General features: G+C 49.5%; 1 protein-coding gene across 2 annotated transcripts in view; it reads left to right on the forward strand.

The window, feature by feature from the left end:
- GFPT1 (glutamine--fructose-6-phosphate transaminase 1) overlaps positions 1-18,228 on the forward strand; it is a 263,939-nt gene that overhangs the window by 41,298 nt on the left and 204,413 nt on the right. For both annotated transcript variants that reach the window (XM_086943489.1, XM_086943490.1), the window contains exon 2: positions 4,951-5,058. In XM_086943489.1, the coding sequence (XP_086799615.1) occupies positions 4,951-5,058 (108 nt within the window). The remainder of the gene's footprint in view (positions 1-4,950; positions 5,059-18,228) is intronic.

An 18,228-nucleotide genomic window follows, 5' to 3' on the forward strand; every position in this document is an offset into this window, starting at 1 on the left:
AATAATAAATAAATAAATAAATTCTTCTTGTTTTTGAAGATGGTATGGGCAGGCAAGCAGAGCCACTGGAGTTCTGTCAGGGTGGGGATGATGTGGTCATATTTCTTTGGGCCCTTAATTAGGAATGCAGCAGTAGGTAGGATGTCCTTAAGGATGGACAGTGTGAAGTCTAGGAGGCCGTGGTAGAGATCATTGCTGTCATCCAGATACGAGACTGCAAAGCTGGAACAGCATTTCTGAATTTGCAAGCACTTTAAAACTGCATAGTATACTATACCACCTGTCCGTTAATGCTCTTTGATGCCTTGGAATCCGGCATGAAGTTCTAGCCAAATGCAGTTGCAATAAAACGTTGGAACCCTGACTCCCAATACCGTCTAAAGATATATTTGAGGTGCCTGGTGGAAAGTTGGGGCAGCTGAGCTGTAAGTAGACCCACCTGCCTTTCTCATTTGACTGTGCAGTTTGTGTTCTGCTTAGATGGCGGATTTAATAAGAAGATTCCCTCGTTGACCAGTGTTGGTAGAAGCAGGGTGTTTTTTTTTCCCAGCTTAAGTACACAGATTTCCCTTTGTCCTGAACTGTCGGCTACAGACGGGAACTAAGGTGGAAAAAAAGCTTCTTTAGTTTGCTTTTACCGCTGTCTTCCGTGAAGCGTCAATAAAACAAGGAGAGTGCAGCCCACCTGTGCCTCAGATTGCTTTGAGCAGAGTCCAGGAAGTGGTAAGGAGACAGACTAGTGCTGTCTCTTCCCAAGACAAAAAGTTATTTAAAAAACGATTTTCACTTTCTGTGTTTACTGTCTATGCCAGTGGTTGTTACAGTTAAAAATTGTAGTTTTAGCCTGCCTGTAATTGCATATTTTATCACCTGTGTTGTGTTTTAAATGTGTGGTTTTCCCTGCCCATGATTGCCTTCATTTAGTGTGTTGAATTGTGGGATTTGCAGTCCAACTTCTGTAGTTTGTCCCTCTCATTCCTTGGTGACAAATCTGTTTTCCCTCCAAATTTCTCCTTTGTTCTGTGCTTAGGCCTGTGTGCTGAAACAGTGCACCCCCGGCCACCATTTTGTGTTCACAAGCCAGTGAGGCCAGCCCCCCTGCCCCCTATCCCCCCCCCCCCCCCCCCCCCCCCCCCAGCAACAGGGATTTTCTACATCAGAGGGTGCTTCTGTGAGCTGTTGAAACTGTATTTACTGGGGCCTGTGCACTTCGTTTTTTGGCCAGCAGGGGGAGTAAAGCTTTATTCAAACAGTATTGTTAGATTTCGAGTTAGTGAAGCCTTTACCTGCTGAAGTCCAAAGTTGTGGATTGAGGCTGTCTGTCTCCTAGGAGATTCTGAACAGGAGCAAGCAGCTGCCCAGACCCCACCCCCAGGCCAGCAGACCATTGGCTATTCAGCTACCAGGCAAGCCTGAGCCCTCCTCTCACACCTGCCCAGGCCCCTGAAGGCCTTGCTGGGTGCACCCCAAATCAGTCTCCTCCATCTTGTGAGTTGCAGCCCACATGTGCCTCAGATTGCTTTGAGCAGAGTCCAGGAAGTGGTAAGGAGACAGACTAGTGCTGTCTCTTCCCAAGACAAAAAGTTATTTAAAAAACGATTTTCACTTTCTGTGTTTACTGTCTATGCCTGTGGTTGTTACAGTTAAAAATTGTAGTTTTAGCCTGCCTGTAATTGCATATTTTGTCACCTGTGTTGTGTTTTAAATGTGTGGCTTTCCCTGCCCATGATTGCCTTCATTTAGTGTGTTGAATTGTGGGATTTGCAGTCCAACTTCTGTAGTTTGTCCCTCTCATTCCTTGGTGACAAATCTGTTTTCCCTCCAAATTTCTCCTTTGCTCTGTGCTTAGGCCTGTGTGCTGAAACAGTGCACCCCCGGCCACCATTTTGTGTTCACAAGCCAGTGAGGCCAGCCCCCCTGCCCCCTACCAAATCCCCCCCCCCCCCCCCCCTTCCCCCCCCTCCCAGCAACAGGGATTTTCTACATCAGAGGGTTCTTCTGTGAGCTGTTGAAACTGTATTTACTGGGGCCTGTGCACTTCGTTTTTTGGCCAGCAGGGGGAGTAAAGCTTTATTCAAACAGTATTGTTAGATTTCAAGTTAGTGAAGCCTTTACCTGCTGAAGTCCAAAGTTGTGGATTGAGCCTGTCTGTCTCCTAGGAGATTCTGAACAGGAGCAAGCAGCTTCCAACTCCCTGGCCAGCAAACCTTGTCTGAGGTTGCTGGGACCTTATATGGTGTGCTGGTGGTTGGCACATGTGTACACTGATTGGTGGTTGTATCTGGTGTTTCTATTGGGTTAGGGTTAATGTCCTCATTGGCTGGGTATTTGAGGGTTCGGATTGGTTTCTCGGTCTGTGATTCAATCATTGCAGGGTTGGGACTAGGGCTAGGGCTAGGGTTCAGATTTCTATAGGAAGTAGGGACTAGGGCTTCCTATGTTATTGGTTGTTGGGAGTAGGGTGGGACTAGGGCTACGGTTAGACCTTTAATTGGAAGTAGCGATTTAGTGCTTCTGGTGTGATTGGTTGTTGGACCAGTTGTGGGACTTAGAGTAGGGTTAGGCTTTCTATTGGAAGTAGGGACTAGGGCTACTTGTACCATTGGCTGCTTGGACTTGGGTTGGGACTAGTGGTAGGACTAAGGCCTTTATTGGATGTCGAGATCAGGGTTTTTGAACTGATTGGCTGCTTGGACTAGGGTTAAGATTGGCTGCAAGGTCCTGGTCTCCTATTGGTTCAAGATGTTAGGGCTAGTGTTGTGATTGGATAGTGTTAGGGCTAGGGTTCCCATTGGCTGAAGGGGGTCACCTGATTACTAGGGCTACAGAAAGGGCCAGGCTTAAGGCGTCTCAGCTAAGGGTGGAGAGGACAAGGGTAGTTGCCTGTTTGGACCTGTTAAGGGTGGAGAGGACAAGGGTAGTTGCCTGTTTGGACCTGTTAAGGGTGGAGAGGACAAGGGTAGTTGCCTGTTTGGACCTGTTCGAGACTGGTCGGGACTAGGGCCTGAAATGCTGCCCTTTTTCTCTTTAAAAAAAAAAAAATTCCTTCACTCTTTTATCCCTCCACTATCCTTTTTCTATCAAAATTAACAGACTAACATGTTCACTTCTCAAATTCCATGTTCCATATTCAACTATACTAATATACTGCCCAAATAACTGAATAACATATCTACTACTCAAATTACTTCATATTTATACTATACTAATTTTCATCACTAATCCTTTATGGGTTCCGGAGTGGCGTGCTATTCGCCAAAAAAGCGCTTCAACACCCATCAGGGGTAACAAGCGCTATATGAATGCAAATCTTTCTCCCCCTTTTATCCATCCGCTATCCTTCTCACGCCAAGTAACACACTAATATCCACCACTGAAATTACCTCATATTTCACCATATTAACTCACCACTAATCCTTTATAGGCTCCCTGAATAGCATGCGTCAACAAGCAAGCGATAAATAAATACTAACTTTTGTCCTACTCTATCCTTCTGCTATCATTCCAAAACCAAATAACTGACTAATCTATCCACCACTTAAAATGTACTTGCATGTTTCACTATACTAATTCAAAACTAATCCTCTGTGGGTCCCGGAGTAGCGTGCTACCCGCCGAAAAAGCGCTTCGACGCCTCGTCAGGGGTAGTAAGCGCTATATAAATGCTATTACAATATAATACAATACAATGTCTGACTCGTTCTCTCATAAGGAACATTTATAACTCGTCGTCAGTTGTCTTCGTAGGAATGTCGTATATATATATATTTTTTTTTTCTTGTATGATCCTCTCAGAATGGTGTGCTGCCAGTGAACTGCAATGCCTCAGTCTCGCTCGTCATAAATTACCCTATAGCATTTTGGGCCACTTGCAGTTAATAATTAGCCCGGAAGCAGAACCTGTGGGAATATCAGACGGTTGAAATCTGCACAGGTGGGGCCGAGCCATTGACTCAGTGGAGCCACTCCTTGGGATCAGAGTTTCACTCGGTAAACACCTCCATTCTCATTAATTTATGGCTGGATTACAGTAGTAATACGCAAGTGCAAACTTCTCATTGTTAAGGAATGCATGGTGTTGCAACCTCACACTTTTTTTTGTTCTTTTCAAAAACAATTTAATTTTTTTTTACTATGCTTCAGCATCCTCCTGTAGCACACCAACCATGCCGGCGAGACGTTCACTGACAGTGGGAACCTTTATGCCTATCTGACTATACAAAACAGTTAACTGGAGTCTCTAGAGAGCTAGTGAAAAATACGCTCGCGTTCTTCAAGAGAGATAACTTTACATAGCAAGTGAAGAACTTTTCACCCAGGTTAGAATTGTGGGCATAGTGAACAAAAGTAGCGCCTCTAAATGACCATATAAACAGAATTATTGTAGGAGAGGATTGTCTTGCAAACTCTACATTGACCTACAAGAGGTGGATCCGACTGTAAATGTGCATTACTTTTGTGACCATAGATAGGGGTGTCCTCCAACAGCAAGATGGGGTTTTTGCTGTTTACTAATTCTGAACCCGTAGAATGTTAAAATTCGGCCTGGTATTTGCTGGCCTGTAAAATTCTCGTCTGCTATTGGGAGGCCACATAGATCGGAAGATAAATATATTTAAAAAAACCTGCTCTCTATATGAATCAATAATAACTATGACATTGAAAACGAATTCAGTTTCATATATCTATTCGTATAAATACCTTACCATTATAATATTCTTTACTTTTTTATTTAAAACGACTAGATACAAATACATTTTAGAAGGTTCTTTGCATATTTGAGATTGCCTGATCCATCTTTTTGGGGTTTGTTGTGAGTCCTCTGGTTTCGGACATTATTAACTCTGGGTCAATACCAGGGTGCGTACATCACAACATTAAGAACTGGTGTATCAGCTTTGCGAATTCTTGTTAGAACTAAATCTCTAAATTTCTATTTTCTTTCTCTAGGCATCTTCGCTTACCTCAACTACTGTGTGCCCCGCACTAGACGTGAGATCTTGGAAACCCTAATTAAAGGTCTCCAGAGACTTGAGTACCGAGGCTATGACTCTGCTGGTAAGTATTCCAAATATTTATATATATTACTTCACATTCTTAGTGGTATTGTCCACTACTGTGCTAGAGCAGATTATGATTTCTCCGGTGAGGCCATTTTGCCTCTACTGTCTCATATATTGAGCACTTTTTGGCCAGTTATCCGTTAGTACGTTAGTACAAGAGACACTTTAAAAAAGAGAGCAAAGCAAAAAACAATGAAACTGGCTAACGTGCCATTTTCTTGGGGCTGATACAGCAGAACGGAGGGACCAATTTTTATTAAGGTTTTTACGTTCAACTCTGATTATATGGGCTTTGTGATTTTAAGTGCTTAAGTCTAAGTGGGTACGGGAATGGCCCACTTAAATCTTTTGTATTCACTCATGCTGCGCTTTAAATTAGGCCTTGCGAATATTATTCTGATTGTATTCAGTCCATATAATTACAAAAGAGCTGAAAATTCCTCTGTCAACACCCCATACTCATGTAGTCTGCTTTTAAAGGTACACCATCTCTCAATCTGGCTTGCCTTTATGGTGAGTCCTTAAGCACATTGATTAAATATCTCATCAGTTGTAAGTTGCATGAAGCAAATAAAAAAATAGAAACACGCTTCAAAATATCAACCCAATCTTGGCATGATTTTATGACGTTTGCCTCACTAGAACCCAATGGTATCTCTGCCGCGTAGCATCCAAGTTATTTAAACATAAAGGGAATGGGATTTCTCATTGGAAAGAGCACTCGCCCAGGGTCCGTATGAGAACAAATGAATCAGAATCGATTAAAACTATTCTAAGTGATGGCTTCAACATCACTCTTTCTTCTCAGAAATTATGTTAAAACACATAAGCTTGTTACAATATCAATAGGATTGTGATTTCTGATTGAGGCAAAGAGGGTTAAGTAGTATGTGATGTCCTCTTGCACCTTTAGTTAGGTTCTATCGTTTTTATTTGAATTTTTGCAGCAATATTCTATTCTATTGGCACTTACATAGCACATGGCTACCATTAAGCATCCCAGCGCTACAGAAGATGGGGATACCAACCTAATGTTTCCCAATAAAGCCTTACCTAACCTCTTCATCGCCATCAAAACATTTCCAACTCCATGTCTGCCACCCAGCTCCAGCCCTCTAAGTTAAAATCAGCTGTTGCTAAATCGTACACTCTTAAACTCTTCATCACTTTTGTTAAGGATGTACTTCTGTCTGTCTATGCCCAGTACTCTCAAACTTCTGTGGCATGTAAAGCCCTGTATTCTGGATTGAGGTCGTTGTGCACTGTGGCCCACAGTTTACTAAGTACACATTCAGTATCCAGGATACTACATGCTAGCTTTGCTTGGTTTACTTGCACCCATATTTACTGTATTCAAAGGTCTAACTGTCATTGTCAAATTTGATTGTTTAGTCAATACAATCCATAACCATGTGCGTATCCTTACAATAAACCAATGGCAAAAAAATAGCAAACGGAAAGGTAAGTAAAAAAGAAAAATTATCTAAAAGATATTAATATTATGTTTTCTCAGATACATTGATAAAATGCATACTGGTCTTAACCTCCAGAATTTCCTGTACAAGGGGTCATTATGGATGTTGTCAAAGTGCATTCTACTGGTACTGTATTTGTATGAGGCCGTACTTCGGTTGTTAATAATGTTAGAACTGAATAGAATGCTTTATCAAAGTGTTTCGTTAGGTGCAGGGAGATGCTAGAAATCATTCCCAAAAGGGTTAAAAGTGAGACCCTACTTCCTCATTCTACCCCTTTAACGTCATACGTCCTGTGCTAAAAAGAAATAAGTTGAATATCTTTTACAAAGTACATTATTAAGATACATGAGGTAGTTACGGCCGCAGTTGTAATGATCGAATTAAGAGGAGAGATCGACATGGCGGTATAGGAATATATGACGTTACAACACATGCAATTACAACGCATGCTTTTACAACGCCGTCTTTACATCTCAACTACCATAACATTACATGATTTCACAACACATGCCATTAAAACGCATTTTTTAAAAAAAACAAATTTTTATCAACAGATTGCACACATGGCACAGCACTCCGCACTCCGGAGATGACTGCAAATCAAATACACAGCATCAGATGAATGGCAATCTATAAATCGTTTTGAATCGAAAAATAACATCAAAACCTAACAATACTACACCCCCCCACCCCTTATCCCTCCCCTTCCCCCTACTCCCCCCACCCGGATCCCACCCATCCCAGTCGCACAATATCGTCTCACCCTTCATATAAGCCACGCTCTGGACTGATAGTGTACACACACTTTCCATCCTGGCCCCTTTATGCCATCGCCGGGCAAGCCTCCTTTTCCGCCGGCGGCTCCAGCCACAGACCCCGATAGTCCGCCCATCGCTTCCATATCCTGTAATGTTTCCTCGGGCAGCCTCGGGCCACAAAGATTGGCTGTTCCAGCCCCATACAGTAGTCTACCCCTTTCTTCCACACCAGCACTGAGGGAGCCCGGAGATCTTTTCACGCATTGGCCACATCTCTTTTGGCTAGGGTTAGATCTAGTTACAGTAGGTGCCTTTTATATATATTACCCCCCACCCCCTCTAGCACATGTAGTAGACCCAGTTGTGGAGTACGAGGTAGTTCCCACCCCAGGACCTCAGACAAACAGTCCCACACCCCTTTCCAGAACCTAGCCAAGGAACTACAACTCCATACTGTGTGGATCAACGTCCCCACCTCCTGGCCGCATCGGAGACAGTCTGGGGAAGCAATCAGGCCAGCCCGCCACAATCTCTCCCTTGTAAAGTAGACCCTATGCAGGTATTTGAATTGAATGAGCCTCAGGCGCATCGCTATGGCCGCACCTCTAGGGGCCTTGAGTGCCTCCCGCCAATCTTCTTCCTTCAATGCCCCCATATCCCTTTCCCAGGACTCCCGAAGTTTCTGCAATGATGTGGAGCAGTGTGTAACTAAGGTCTGATATATATGAGAGATCTTTTTGTTCCCCAGGTCACCCATAAATACCTTTGCCTCTAAATTCGGGGAGGGAGTCAAGGCACTCCATGCTCGGTGCAATGGCATGTTGGAATTGTAAATACTTATAGAATTGGGACCGGGGCATGCCATATTCCTTGCTTCTATCTTGGAAGGATTTAAGTGTTTTTCCTGACATCACGTTTCCTAGCGTCGAGATTCCTATATTGTCCCAGCCCCGGAAACCCTGGAGAGACGCCAGTGTAGGCAGACGTCCATTATGCCACAAGGGGGTCTCCTCGGTCAATGTGCCCCACCATCCCATACGACGTAGGGCCTGCCTCCAAACCCGAAACACTACCTGGGTGTCCGGTGGCAACCTCTTTCGCAGTGGTGCCGAGTATAAGACTGTGTGTAGAGTGTTGGACCCCATAAGATATCGTTCCAGAGCATATGCCGGATCCCCCCTGTCCCCATACCACCATTCGTTCAGGAACAGGAGATGGGAGGCTTGGTAGTACGACAGCATATCGGAGGTTGCCAAACCACCACAGTACGTCGACAAAAAACAAGTGCGCAGCGCAACCTGCACCGCGCCACCCGCCCAAAGGAATTGCCCCAGCGCCGAGTCAACCTGTCGGAACCAGTGGGGTAGAATCGGGTAGGGGTGGTTCTGTAGTTGGTATAGCAGTCATGGAAGGGCCACCATCTTAAAGATGGCCAACCGATATAATTAGTGAGGGGCATGCATGACCATGTCTTCCTCGCTGTCCGGACCCGATCCCAAACTGCCACCAGATTTCGCTCCCAGGAGACCGCAGGCACCTCAGATAAAAACACTCCCAAATACTTAATACCCCCCACCGCCACCTGTAGTGTGGATGCCCCGTTCTCCACCCCAGAGCGCTCCCCCAGCACCCAGAGGGTCGACTTGCGAGGATTCATGTATAGCCCGGAGGCTTCGCCAAATATCTGCATGATCTGTAGCAGACGCGGCCCGACCTATTGAGATTTGTGAGGAAAAACAGGACATCGTCCGCGTACAGCGCAATTCTATCCAATGGTCCGAGCTCCCATTCAAAGCCAGGCAGCTGCGCATCTATGTGCACCCATGCCGCCAGCGGCTCCATGGCCAGGGCGAACGGGTACGGTGAGAGGGGGCAACCCTGCTTAGTACCACGCCCGATGGGAAATTTAGAGGATATGGCCCCTACCACCTGAACCAAGGCCGTCAAGTCAGTGTATAAGAGCCGCAGATACGACAAGAAGTGGGGCCCTAGGTTAAGCCGAGGCAAAAGTGCGAACAGGTATACCCAACTCCAGGTGTCAAAGGCCCTGTCCATGTCAGCCAAAAGGAGTGATGCTTGCTCCCTGGTGTCTCGAACTAGGCCAGTCGAATATTGTGTCTAGTCGCCCTATGGGGCATGAACCCGGCCTGATCTGGGTGAAGAAGCCCCGCAATGTGGGGTAGGAGAAGGTTAGCTAGAGCCTTGGCCAAAATCTTAGCCTCCACGTTCAGGAGAGATATTGGTCGGTATGATGCATGATGATCTGGGGGCCTGCCCGGCTTGTGGAATACCACCACCTCAGCGTGCCTCCAATCTGCGGGGAGGCTACCTCGCTTCCTGGCCTCTTCCAATGATGCTCTATAGTGCGCACCCAGCTGTAGGTGGTATTTCTTATCAAATTTACTCAGGAACCCATTGGGTCCTGGAGCCTTCCCGGTATTAAGTTCCCCCAGGGCCGAACCCAACTCTTCCTCAGTCAACGGAAGCTCGAGGCGCTCTCGCACCTCATCTGACACCGCACGTGGTGGTAGGTCTGCAATAAATTTGTCAACCGCGTCCGCCGGGAGGCACTCTTTCGAGGCATATTGTTTGGTATAATATATTGCAAAACTTTCAGCCAGCTCCTTTGGGTCCGTAATCGGGGCCCCAGCATCATCCAGGATCCCCGGTAGGGTCTGTACTTGGAACGTGTTTTCGGCATAGCCGATGCAGCATTGTTCCTGATTTATCCTCCCATTGATATATCTTGCTGCGCGTCGCCAGCCACACCTGTCACACCTCGTCCAATAGCAGGGACGCATAGGACTGCTGTGCCAAGAGAAGTTGCCCCACCACCTGACTCTCTCCATCGACACTGCAGCGTCGCTCCAGAGCCTCTATGTCCCCTGCTGCCCTTACTAAGTCCGCTCTGCGCTTCCTACGAGCAGCCGCACACCAAGCGATGTCCACTCCTGGAAGTGTGGGTTTCAGGGCCTCCCATACCGTCCCAGCATCCGTGACCGACCTAACATTCTCCACCAAGAAGTGTGCTATGGCCTCCCCCATGTGTTTCCTATAATCCTCATGTTGAAGGTGCCATGTGGAGAGGCGCCATCAAAATGGCTGCCGCCCTCTATCCAAGATAAGTTCTAAGGTAACGGGGGAATGATCCGACAGCCCACGCGACAATATGGCCGCCGACTCCACCCTGCCAATGACAGCTCGCGGGACAAATATGTAATCTATTCTAGAGAAGGATTTGTGGATCGCTGATAGGAAAGTATATTCCCGTCTATGTGCATGTAAGTATCGCCATGTGTCTACCCAGTCCAGCCACCTAACCATGTCTCCTAGTTTGGTGGATGTTCCGGCCACCCGATATCGATATGAGTCCATCCATAATATCATTCCAGTCCCCTCCAACCACCGCTAGTGCCTCAGGGATATCCGCCCATACTGCAAATAACTTCTCTACCAAGTACCCCTGCAGAGGAGGCAGGGCATACACACTCCCCATTACCAGGGATTCCTCTCCAACCATACCCTTGACAAATATGTATTGGCCCTGTGGATCAACCCATTGAGCCGAGTGAGTATAGGACAATCTGCGATGTACCAGTATGGCCACACCGTGATCCCCTGACAAAGCCCGCATGATAAACCTGCTGGTAACTATAGCGCTGTAAGCATGGTGTTTTATTGCCCAACAGGTGAGTTTCCTATAGTAGCAGGATATCAGCTCGCTCCCTTTTTGCCTGCCGCAGGACTGCCCCCCCCTCTTAACCTTGTCTAGCACTCCCCGCACATTCCAGCTAATGACAAGAATGGATGCTCTGGGACCTTGAGTCCTAATCCCTGTAGTTGCCATCCGGGAACAAGTATAGCAAGTGTCCAAATGTGGGCCCATGTAGTTGCATACACAAGAACCATCGAGACCCCCTAGCTATCGTGCGACTCAACCTGAACAAACACCCCCTCCCCCAAGACAGACACCTCCCCCCTCCCCCGTCCCCAACTCCCACCCCCATACCTCAAAAATGCTGAAGTACCTGTCGCGGTATGGACAACTCCCGGCCCCAAACGCAGGACCTGAGGCCGTCCACACCAATGGATCCCCATCAAACAGCCCATACACTAACTCCCCCGCCCCCCCCAACAAGCCCTAAGCAAGGGGGATGGTCCGCCCCCTCATACATCTCCCCCCACCAAGCTGCTCCATATAGTCATAGTTGCCGTAGACCAAGAATCTCATCAGGCTCTTCTCCGTCCCATTGCTACTCGACAGTGGCGCCCCCGGCCTACCAATTACTGCAAAATCACATGAGTTTCAGAGTCCCCTCTGCCTGCTGGCCGAGTGCTCAAGGATCTATTGTCGGAGGGTCAGAGGCATCCTTCTTCCCTTCTACAGCCCCACCTGAGGTGGAGCCTCTCCTGGATTTGGACCTCCAATTCCATCTGCTCCGTGACCCCCGGGCAGTTTCCGACTGTGCCCCGCTCAATGAAGAATCCGAGTCCATGCCCGGCGGGGTATGCACCCTCACTTTCACCGTCTCACCTGTCCAACGAAATACGTCCTCGGGGGAGGTATCGAAGAAGTGGGTGCGAGACTGAAAGACCACCAGCAGGCGGGCCGGGTAGAGCAAGGCATAGGGGAGCTTGAGGTCACGAAGGCGCGCCATGGCCGCTGTAAAGGATTGCCTCTGTTGTTGCACTAGTCTTGTATAGTCCGGTAAAATTAGGATCCTCTGTTTTTCATAAAGGAGGGGTTCCTTCGCCCTTGCCTGTTGTAGGATAGCATCACAATCATGATAGTTGAACAGTTTGGCTATCACAGGCCGGGGACGGGCCCCCACTGGTGGCTTTTGCACAAGAGCCCTATGTGCCCGCTCTATCACAAAGCATATTGATAGGGATTCAGGAGGGAGCCAGCTCTCTAGCCACTGGGCCAAGAATCTCTTCATGTTACCTTTCTCGCAGCCCTCCGTGAGCCCAACGAATCGCAGGTTATTCCGCCGGGCCCGCCCTTCCGCATCCTCTGCTCGGAGCGCCAGGCCCTTCTGGACACCCTCCATGCTGGCAACCTTGCGCTTCAAGCCCGCCACATCGTCCTCCACTCCCCAGATTCTGGGTTCTGCCTCCGTGATGCGGGCCACAGCATTGTGCAGATCCTGGCGCAATAAGGTAACATCAGCTCCCACAGCACCTATTTTCGCGTCCAACATGTCCCTGGATTGGGTTATAGCTGCCATCAACACCACATTGTCCGGCCCTGGGTCTTGGTGTCCACCCGCAGCCCCTGCGCCTCCACTCGGCCTCGTGAACTTTTCGATGGGCCCATGCTTCATAGTCCCTCCTCCGCTCCCACCTCTTATCATTGCCAACGATAGCCGGGGACACTCACCAGGAGTCCAGCTACCTCGTCCACCAGTACACTTTCTCTGATACCGCTGGGCCGGCGATGTGTGCTCAGACCCCCTCACTGCCTCAGGTTAAAAATACATGATCTCCCTCTACATTTTGTCATTTAAGTTCTGTGAAGGGCCAGTGCTTATTTGTCCATTTCGGTGTCTGCTGCTGCTGAAAGAGACCCTGCAGTGACTGGGTTCAGTGATGACCCCCTTATCTCTTGGCCATATTGGGGCTTACTTGTTAGGCCGAATTGCAGCAATCTGACAGTATGTCATGTCTGCTGTCCATTTCCTACCGACAACAGAAGCAGTTTTGGCTGAACACTTGTGCCTCAAGATTGACTGTGTTTGGCTGTGGCCCCTTATTTCCATATCATGTCAGATTGCTGTTTGATGGATCTCTGACAAGTGTCCCAACAGTCTCTGCATCCTTATTCGTTGTAGCCGTGGTATTCTTAGTGGCACCATTAGTTTGTTTTGCTTCTTGGATTCCCTCGTTTTAAGTCCTTCCATGTGTGGCTACAATGTTGGCTTAGTTTGAGAAAAATATGAGGAAAAAGTTTGTTGGGCCAAGCCCTGCATAAGCCCCAGAGGTGTTGGATGTCCCCAAGGTCAGAGATCTATTTTTTAAGATTTGTTGTTTCTTTGTCTGCTTTTTCATTCTCTTTTTCGCTCTCCTGGAAAGGATGGTATTTGCTGGAAGGGGAGTACAGACCAAGTTCACAGGGGCCTGGTGGAGTGCAGCAGTCCGAACACGTCCCAGTTAGGCAGGCTTGGACTGGGCTGTTTCTCCACAGGATGGAAAGAGCTTGTGGGTGAGGTATTGGTCTCCCACGCGTGGCCAGATGGTACAGCTGTGACATTTGCTGGTACTGTGGGGCAGTTTGTTGAGCTAACAGATCCGTTCATAGTTTGATTTTCCTCCTGGGTATTTGTTAACTTCTGCGCCTCTGTATATTGATCTTTGCGCTTTCCACTAACATACTTAACATCTCTGGCAGAGAGCTTAATTTGTCTATTGTAAGTTTACCGGGGCCTAGCTTTTTCTCCTCGGATAACCATAGAGCTTATTTTGGACAGGTGGGTTGCCAATAATTGTATCAAGTCTAATTGCAGCTCCATCTTTTTTCATTGCCAGAGGAGTGCCCTGGGAATTGTGCCTTGCAAGGTGCTGATGGATACCAGTGTAGGGCTAGTAGCAGGGAACGCTTTGACCTGGGCTTGGCCGGTGACCCTGTCCAATTTATCCCTAATGAATGTAGAGGTTTGGGTGAATGTAACTTCAATTTATGCCTTATTTGTTGAGGGAAAACGGTCTGAGAAATTAACCAGTTATTGGTCCATTATGCTTTTCCTCCTTTCCCTCCTAACTGGCGTTGGTGAGGTTGTTGTAGGGGACATATTGGTCTTGTATTCCTGTGACTGTCCCAGCGGTCTGGTGGACTTGTGTGGACTTGAGCAACTACCAACTGCTTGTTTTGCCTGGTTTCTGCTGCGGAAGTGTCTGTAAAAACTGGGCTGATGGGAGGGGTGGCGCCAGTTCATGGTTGCCTTACATTGACAGTTCCCCATTCATAGTTCTCATATTTTCTGAGAGGTGACTGGCATTGGGGCAGCAACTCAATTTTTTTGCCTCTCCAAGCCCTGCCTTGGCCGGGGGTAACTGGACCTCTTGGCAAGCAGTACGAGAACTCGTGTGTAGGCTAGCTGAGGACCGTATGGTGGGAGTTGCTGACCCAAATTAATCTTGATCAGTAGTTTTATGGATAACCTGCCTTATTGATCCATTTAGGGATGGGTGTTTTAGCTGTAGGTTTTCTACTTTGGCGTCTCCTTTTCATCTCCAGATCGTCCGTATCTAGAATGGGAGGAGTAGAGGAGGCCTGGGGCAGTGATGGGTAGGCAAAGAGGGGGGTGCATCTACCTGATCTTTTTTCCAGGACACATTTTCATTTTGGGCTCTATATCCTATTTTTTTTGGCTTACGTGGGTCTGCTTTTTCATGAGGAGGATCTTTAGCTACGAAGTTGGATGCAGTATCGAAGGTGCCAGTTTCGACACCTTCTCCGCCGCGCCAACCACTCCTTACTAACACAACAAGACTTCTCTCCTCTCTTGCCACCCTTCACCTACCCTCGCCTCACCTCCCATCCGGTTTGCCATCTCCTCCTTTACGGTCTACTGACGTCCCAGGCAGGAGAGAGGAAGGGAGGGAGGTTTGTGGTAAGCGGTGATGCGACCCGATGTGTCCAGGTGAGGAGTTGTTTCTTTTTTTAAGCTCTTTGTATTCTAGTCTAGTCAACAAACAATTGAGTAAAGGACAGCAAGCAGCACCCAATCTTAGCTGGGCCATCTCCGCAGGACCCTGGGCTTGCACTCATGGTTGTTGAGTACAACTGTCTTACTCGTTCCTCGCATGCTGTGAATTCGGTGCTTTTCTGCTCCTCGCCTCTTCCTTGTCACGCCCTCAGCCAGGCTCTGCCCTCTGCCTAAGAGAAAGCCTTCACTGGGCCCCAAAGCAGGACCTGACCCTTCTGGCTGCACAGAAAAGGAGCAATACACGGGCAAGGACATGCAGGAGCCACCGCCATAGCCCTCCAATCCCTCTCCAACCTCCCTCCATGGGAGGCCGCCCCTCCCGGCCTGCAGGAGTTCGGCAGGACGAACGAGCGATGAGTGGTGGGGTGCCAGATAGTGGGTTGGCGGATCCAGAGAGGTCCCAGGGAGATGATACTCTGGCCTTTCGTGGGTGGCGAGTATGGTGTGGTTGCTGGGCTGGGCTAGGGCTGCGCCAGGTGGTCGGGGCAGGCATCTGGGCAGCACCTGTGGGTTACCACAAATCGCCGATGTGGTGGCTCCTCCGCCTAGACGGCTAGCGTCTTTGTGTCTTCCTTGCATCAGCAGTCATTCTCCTGTACTCAACATGCTTATAGCACTGTGCTGTCGGGATTTAGTCCTTGCCCTATAGAAGTAGGGTCACCTGATTCACCTGATTGGCCTGTCACCAGGCTAGGTCGCCCCCACTGCTGCGTGCCTGCCACCGCTGCCTACCAGCTAGTCTCCTGCCTGCCACCGCTGCCTGCTAGCTAGTCTCCTCGCTGCTTGTTCATTTTCGCTTCGGACGACCTAGCCGCCGCCTCCCTGCCCGCCCCAGACTCTTCCCGTCGCTGCCTCCCTGCGGCCCCTCCCCCCCGCCAGCCCATTTGCCGCCCCGCTCCCGCCACCCAGCTGCTCCTCCCTCCCGGCTCCTTACTTATGACGCCCTCAGAGCGTCCGCGCAGCGGGCGCTCCGATTGTGCGCCGAAGGCGCGCCAAAGGCAAGCCCGTCTGCGCCCGTCCGCGCCCAGCGCCAGAAACCCTGGACCCCAACGATGCCACCGTACCTGACGAACCTACGGCGCCGCCACCCTCCACATACTCAACACCGGCCGAACCCCCCCCCCTGCTACCTGGCCACCCAGAAACGCACCCACGGACCCTTCACCTGCCAGGAGTGCAAATTCACCTGCATCCGCCCAGAAGCAACACCCGCCAAACCTACCACCAGCAAGAATCTCCTCAAGTGCATCCTGCTCAACACCCGCTCAGTTCACAAGCACGCAGTTTTAACTCTGGAACCTCCGAGACACAACAGCACCGGACGTCGCCTTCCTCACGGAAACCTGGATGAACGCCTTCTCAGCCCCCGACATCGCCATAGCCATCCCGGAGGGCTACAAGATCACCCGGAGGGACCGCATCAATCAAACCGGAGGAGGCATCACCATCATCCACAGAAACACCATCCGCATCACCACCAACTCAGACGACATCCTCACCACTGCCGAACACCTGCACTTCCAGATTCACACCGATCCCAAGACTACCCTTAGAGGCACCCTAATCTACAGACCCCCAGGCGCACGCACTCAATTCAGCGAAGCCATTGCAGACTTCGCAAGCCCGCACGCCCTCGCCTCCCCAGACTACATCCTCCTAGGCGACCTCAACTTCCACCTGGAGAACGACAGCAACACCACCACCCTGCTGGACAACCTCGCAAATCTCGGACTCAAGCAACTGGTGAACACCCCCATCCACTACGCCGGCCACACGCTTGACCCCGTCTTCTCCTCCAGCAAGCACATCTCCTTCAGCCACTCCACCGGACTCCACTGGACAGACCACAGCTGCGTCCACTTCACCTTCAAGAAACCACTACCCACCACCACCTGCAACAAGCCCCCCGCAGAAGCTGGAGCAAGATCATCGCCGACCAGCTCACCACCTCCCTCAGCCAGAACCCTCCCACCATCACGACGGACCCCGCCGAAGCAGCTCGCAACCTCGCACAATAGATCACCGACTGCGCCGACGAACTCGCTCCACTGAAGAAACCACCAAGCGGGCCCCACAGCAAGAAAGCCTCATGGTTCACGGACGACCTCATTAACTCCAAAAAAACATGCTGCTCCCTGGAGAAATCCTGGCGCTAGAACCAGACAACAGAGAACATGACAGCCCTCAAGGACGCCACCCGCAAGCACCACCAACTGACCGCCAAGAGAACCACCTACAAACAGCGCCTGGACAACAACACCCACCCTGGGCACCGCACCCCAGCCAACTGACCATGCACGCAACCTGGGCTTCATCCTGGACTCTTCCCTCACGATGACCAAGCAAGTCAACGCCGTCTCATCGTCCTGTTTAAACACCCTGCGCATGCTCCGAAAAATCTTCAGATGGATCCCCACTGCAACCAGGAAGGCGGTCACCCAGGCCCTCGTCACCAGCCGCCTGGACTACGGAAACCCCCTCTACGCCTGGACCACAGCCAAGCTCCAGAAAAGACTACAGCGCATCCAGAACGCCTCGGCAAGACTCATCTTGGACAACCCCCGCCACAGCCACATCTCTGCCCATCTGAAGAACCTGCACTGGCTTCCCGTCCGCAAGAGAATCACATTCCGACTCCTCACCCACGCACACAAGCTCTCCACGACGCGGGCCCCAGATACCTCAACAACCGCCTCTCATTCTACATGCCAACCCGCCAGCTCCGCTCCGCCAGCCTCGCCCTCGCACCGTCCCACGTATTCTCAAAACAAACGCCAGAGGAAGATCCTTCTCCTACCTGGCAGCCAAGACATGCAACTCCCTCCCCACCCACCTCTGGCTGACACAGGACCATCTCGCCTTCAGGAAGCAACTCAAGACCTGGTTGTTCGAGCAGTAGCGACCCCCCTCAGCGCCTTGAGACCCTAACGGGTGAGTAGCGTGCTCTACAAATTCCTTGATTGATTGATTAATTCACAACTAGTAGGAGCTACAATATCATCTCTTCCCCCCCCCTCCTAACTGAATGATGAGGGTAAGCTTCCTGAGCTAGGACTGGGGTACTGTTTAGGGACTGTGCTTTGTCTTTCCACGCTGCTTGTGTAACGCTATCTAGGACGTTGTAGGAAGCTGGCTCTCTATATAGTGGACCAAAATGAGGTACACTGTGTAGAGTCCAGGCAACCATTATTGGTTTACAGAGTGAACATTTATAACACTAAAT

This window comes from Lissotriton vulgaris, chromosome 11 (assembly GCF_964263255.1).
Source record: "Lissotriton vulgaris chromosome 11, aLisVul1.2, whole genome shotgun sequence".
In the NCBI taxonomy this organism is placed as follows: Eukaryota; Metazoa; Chordata; class Amphibia; order Caudata; family Salamandridae; genus Lissotriton; species Lissotriton vulgaris.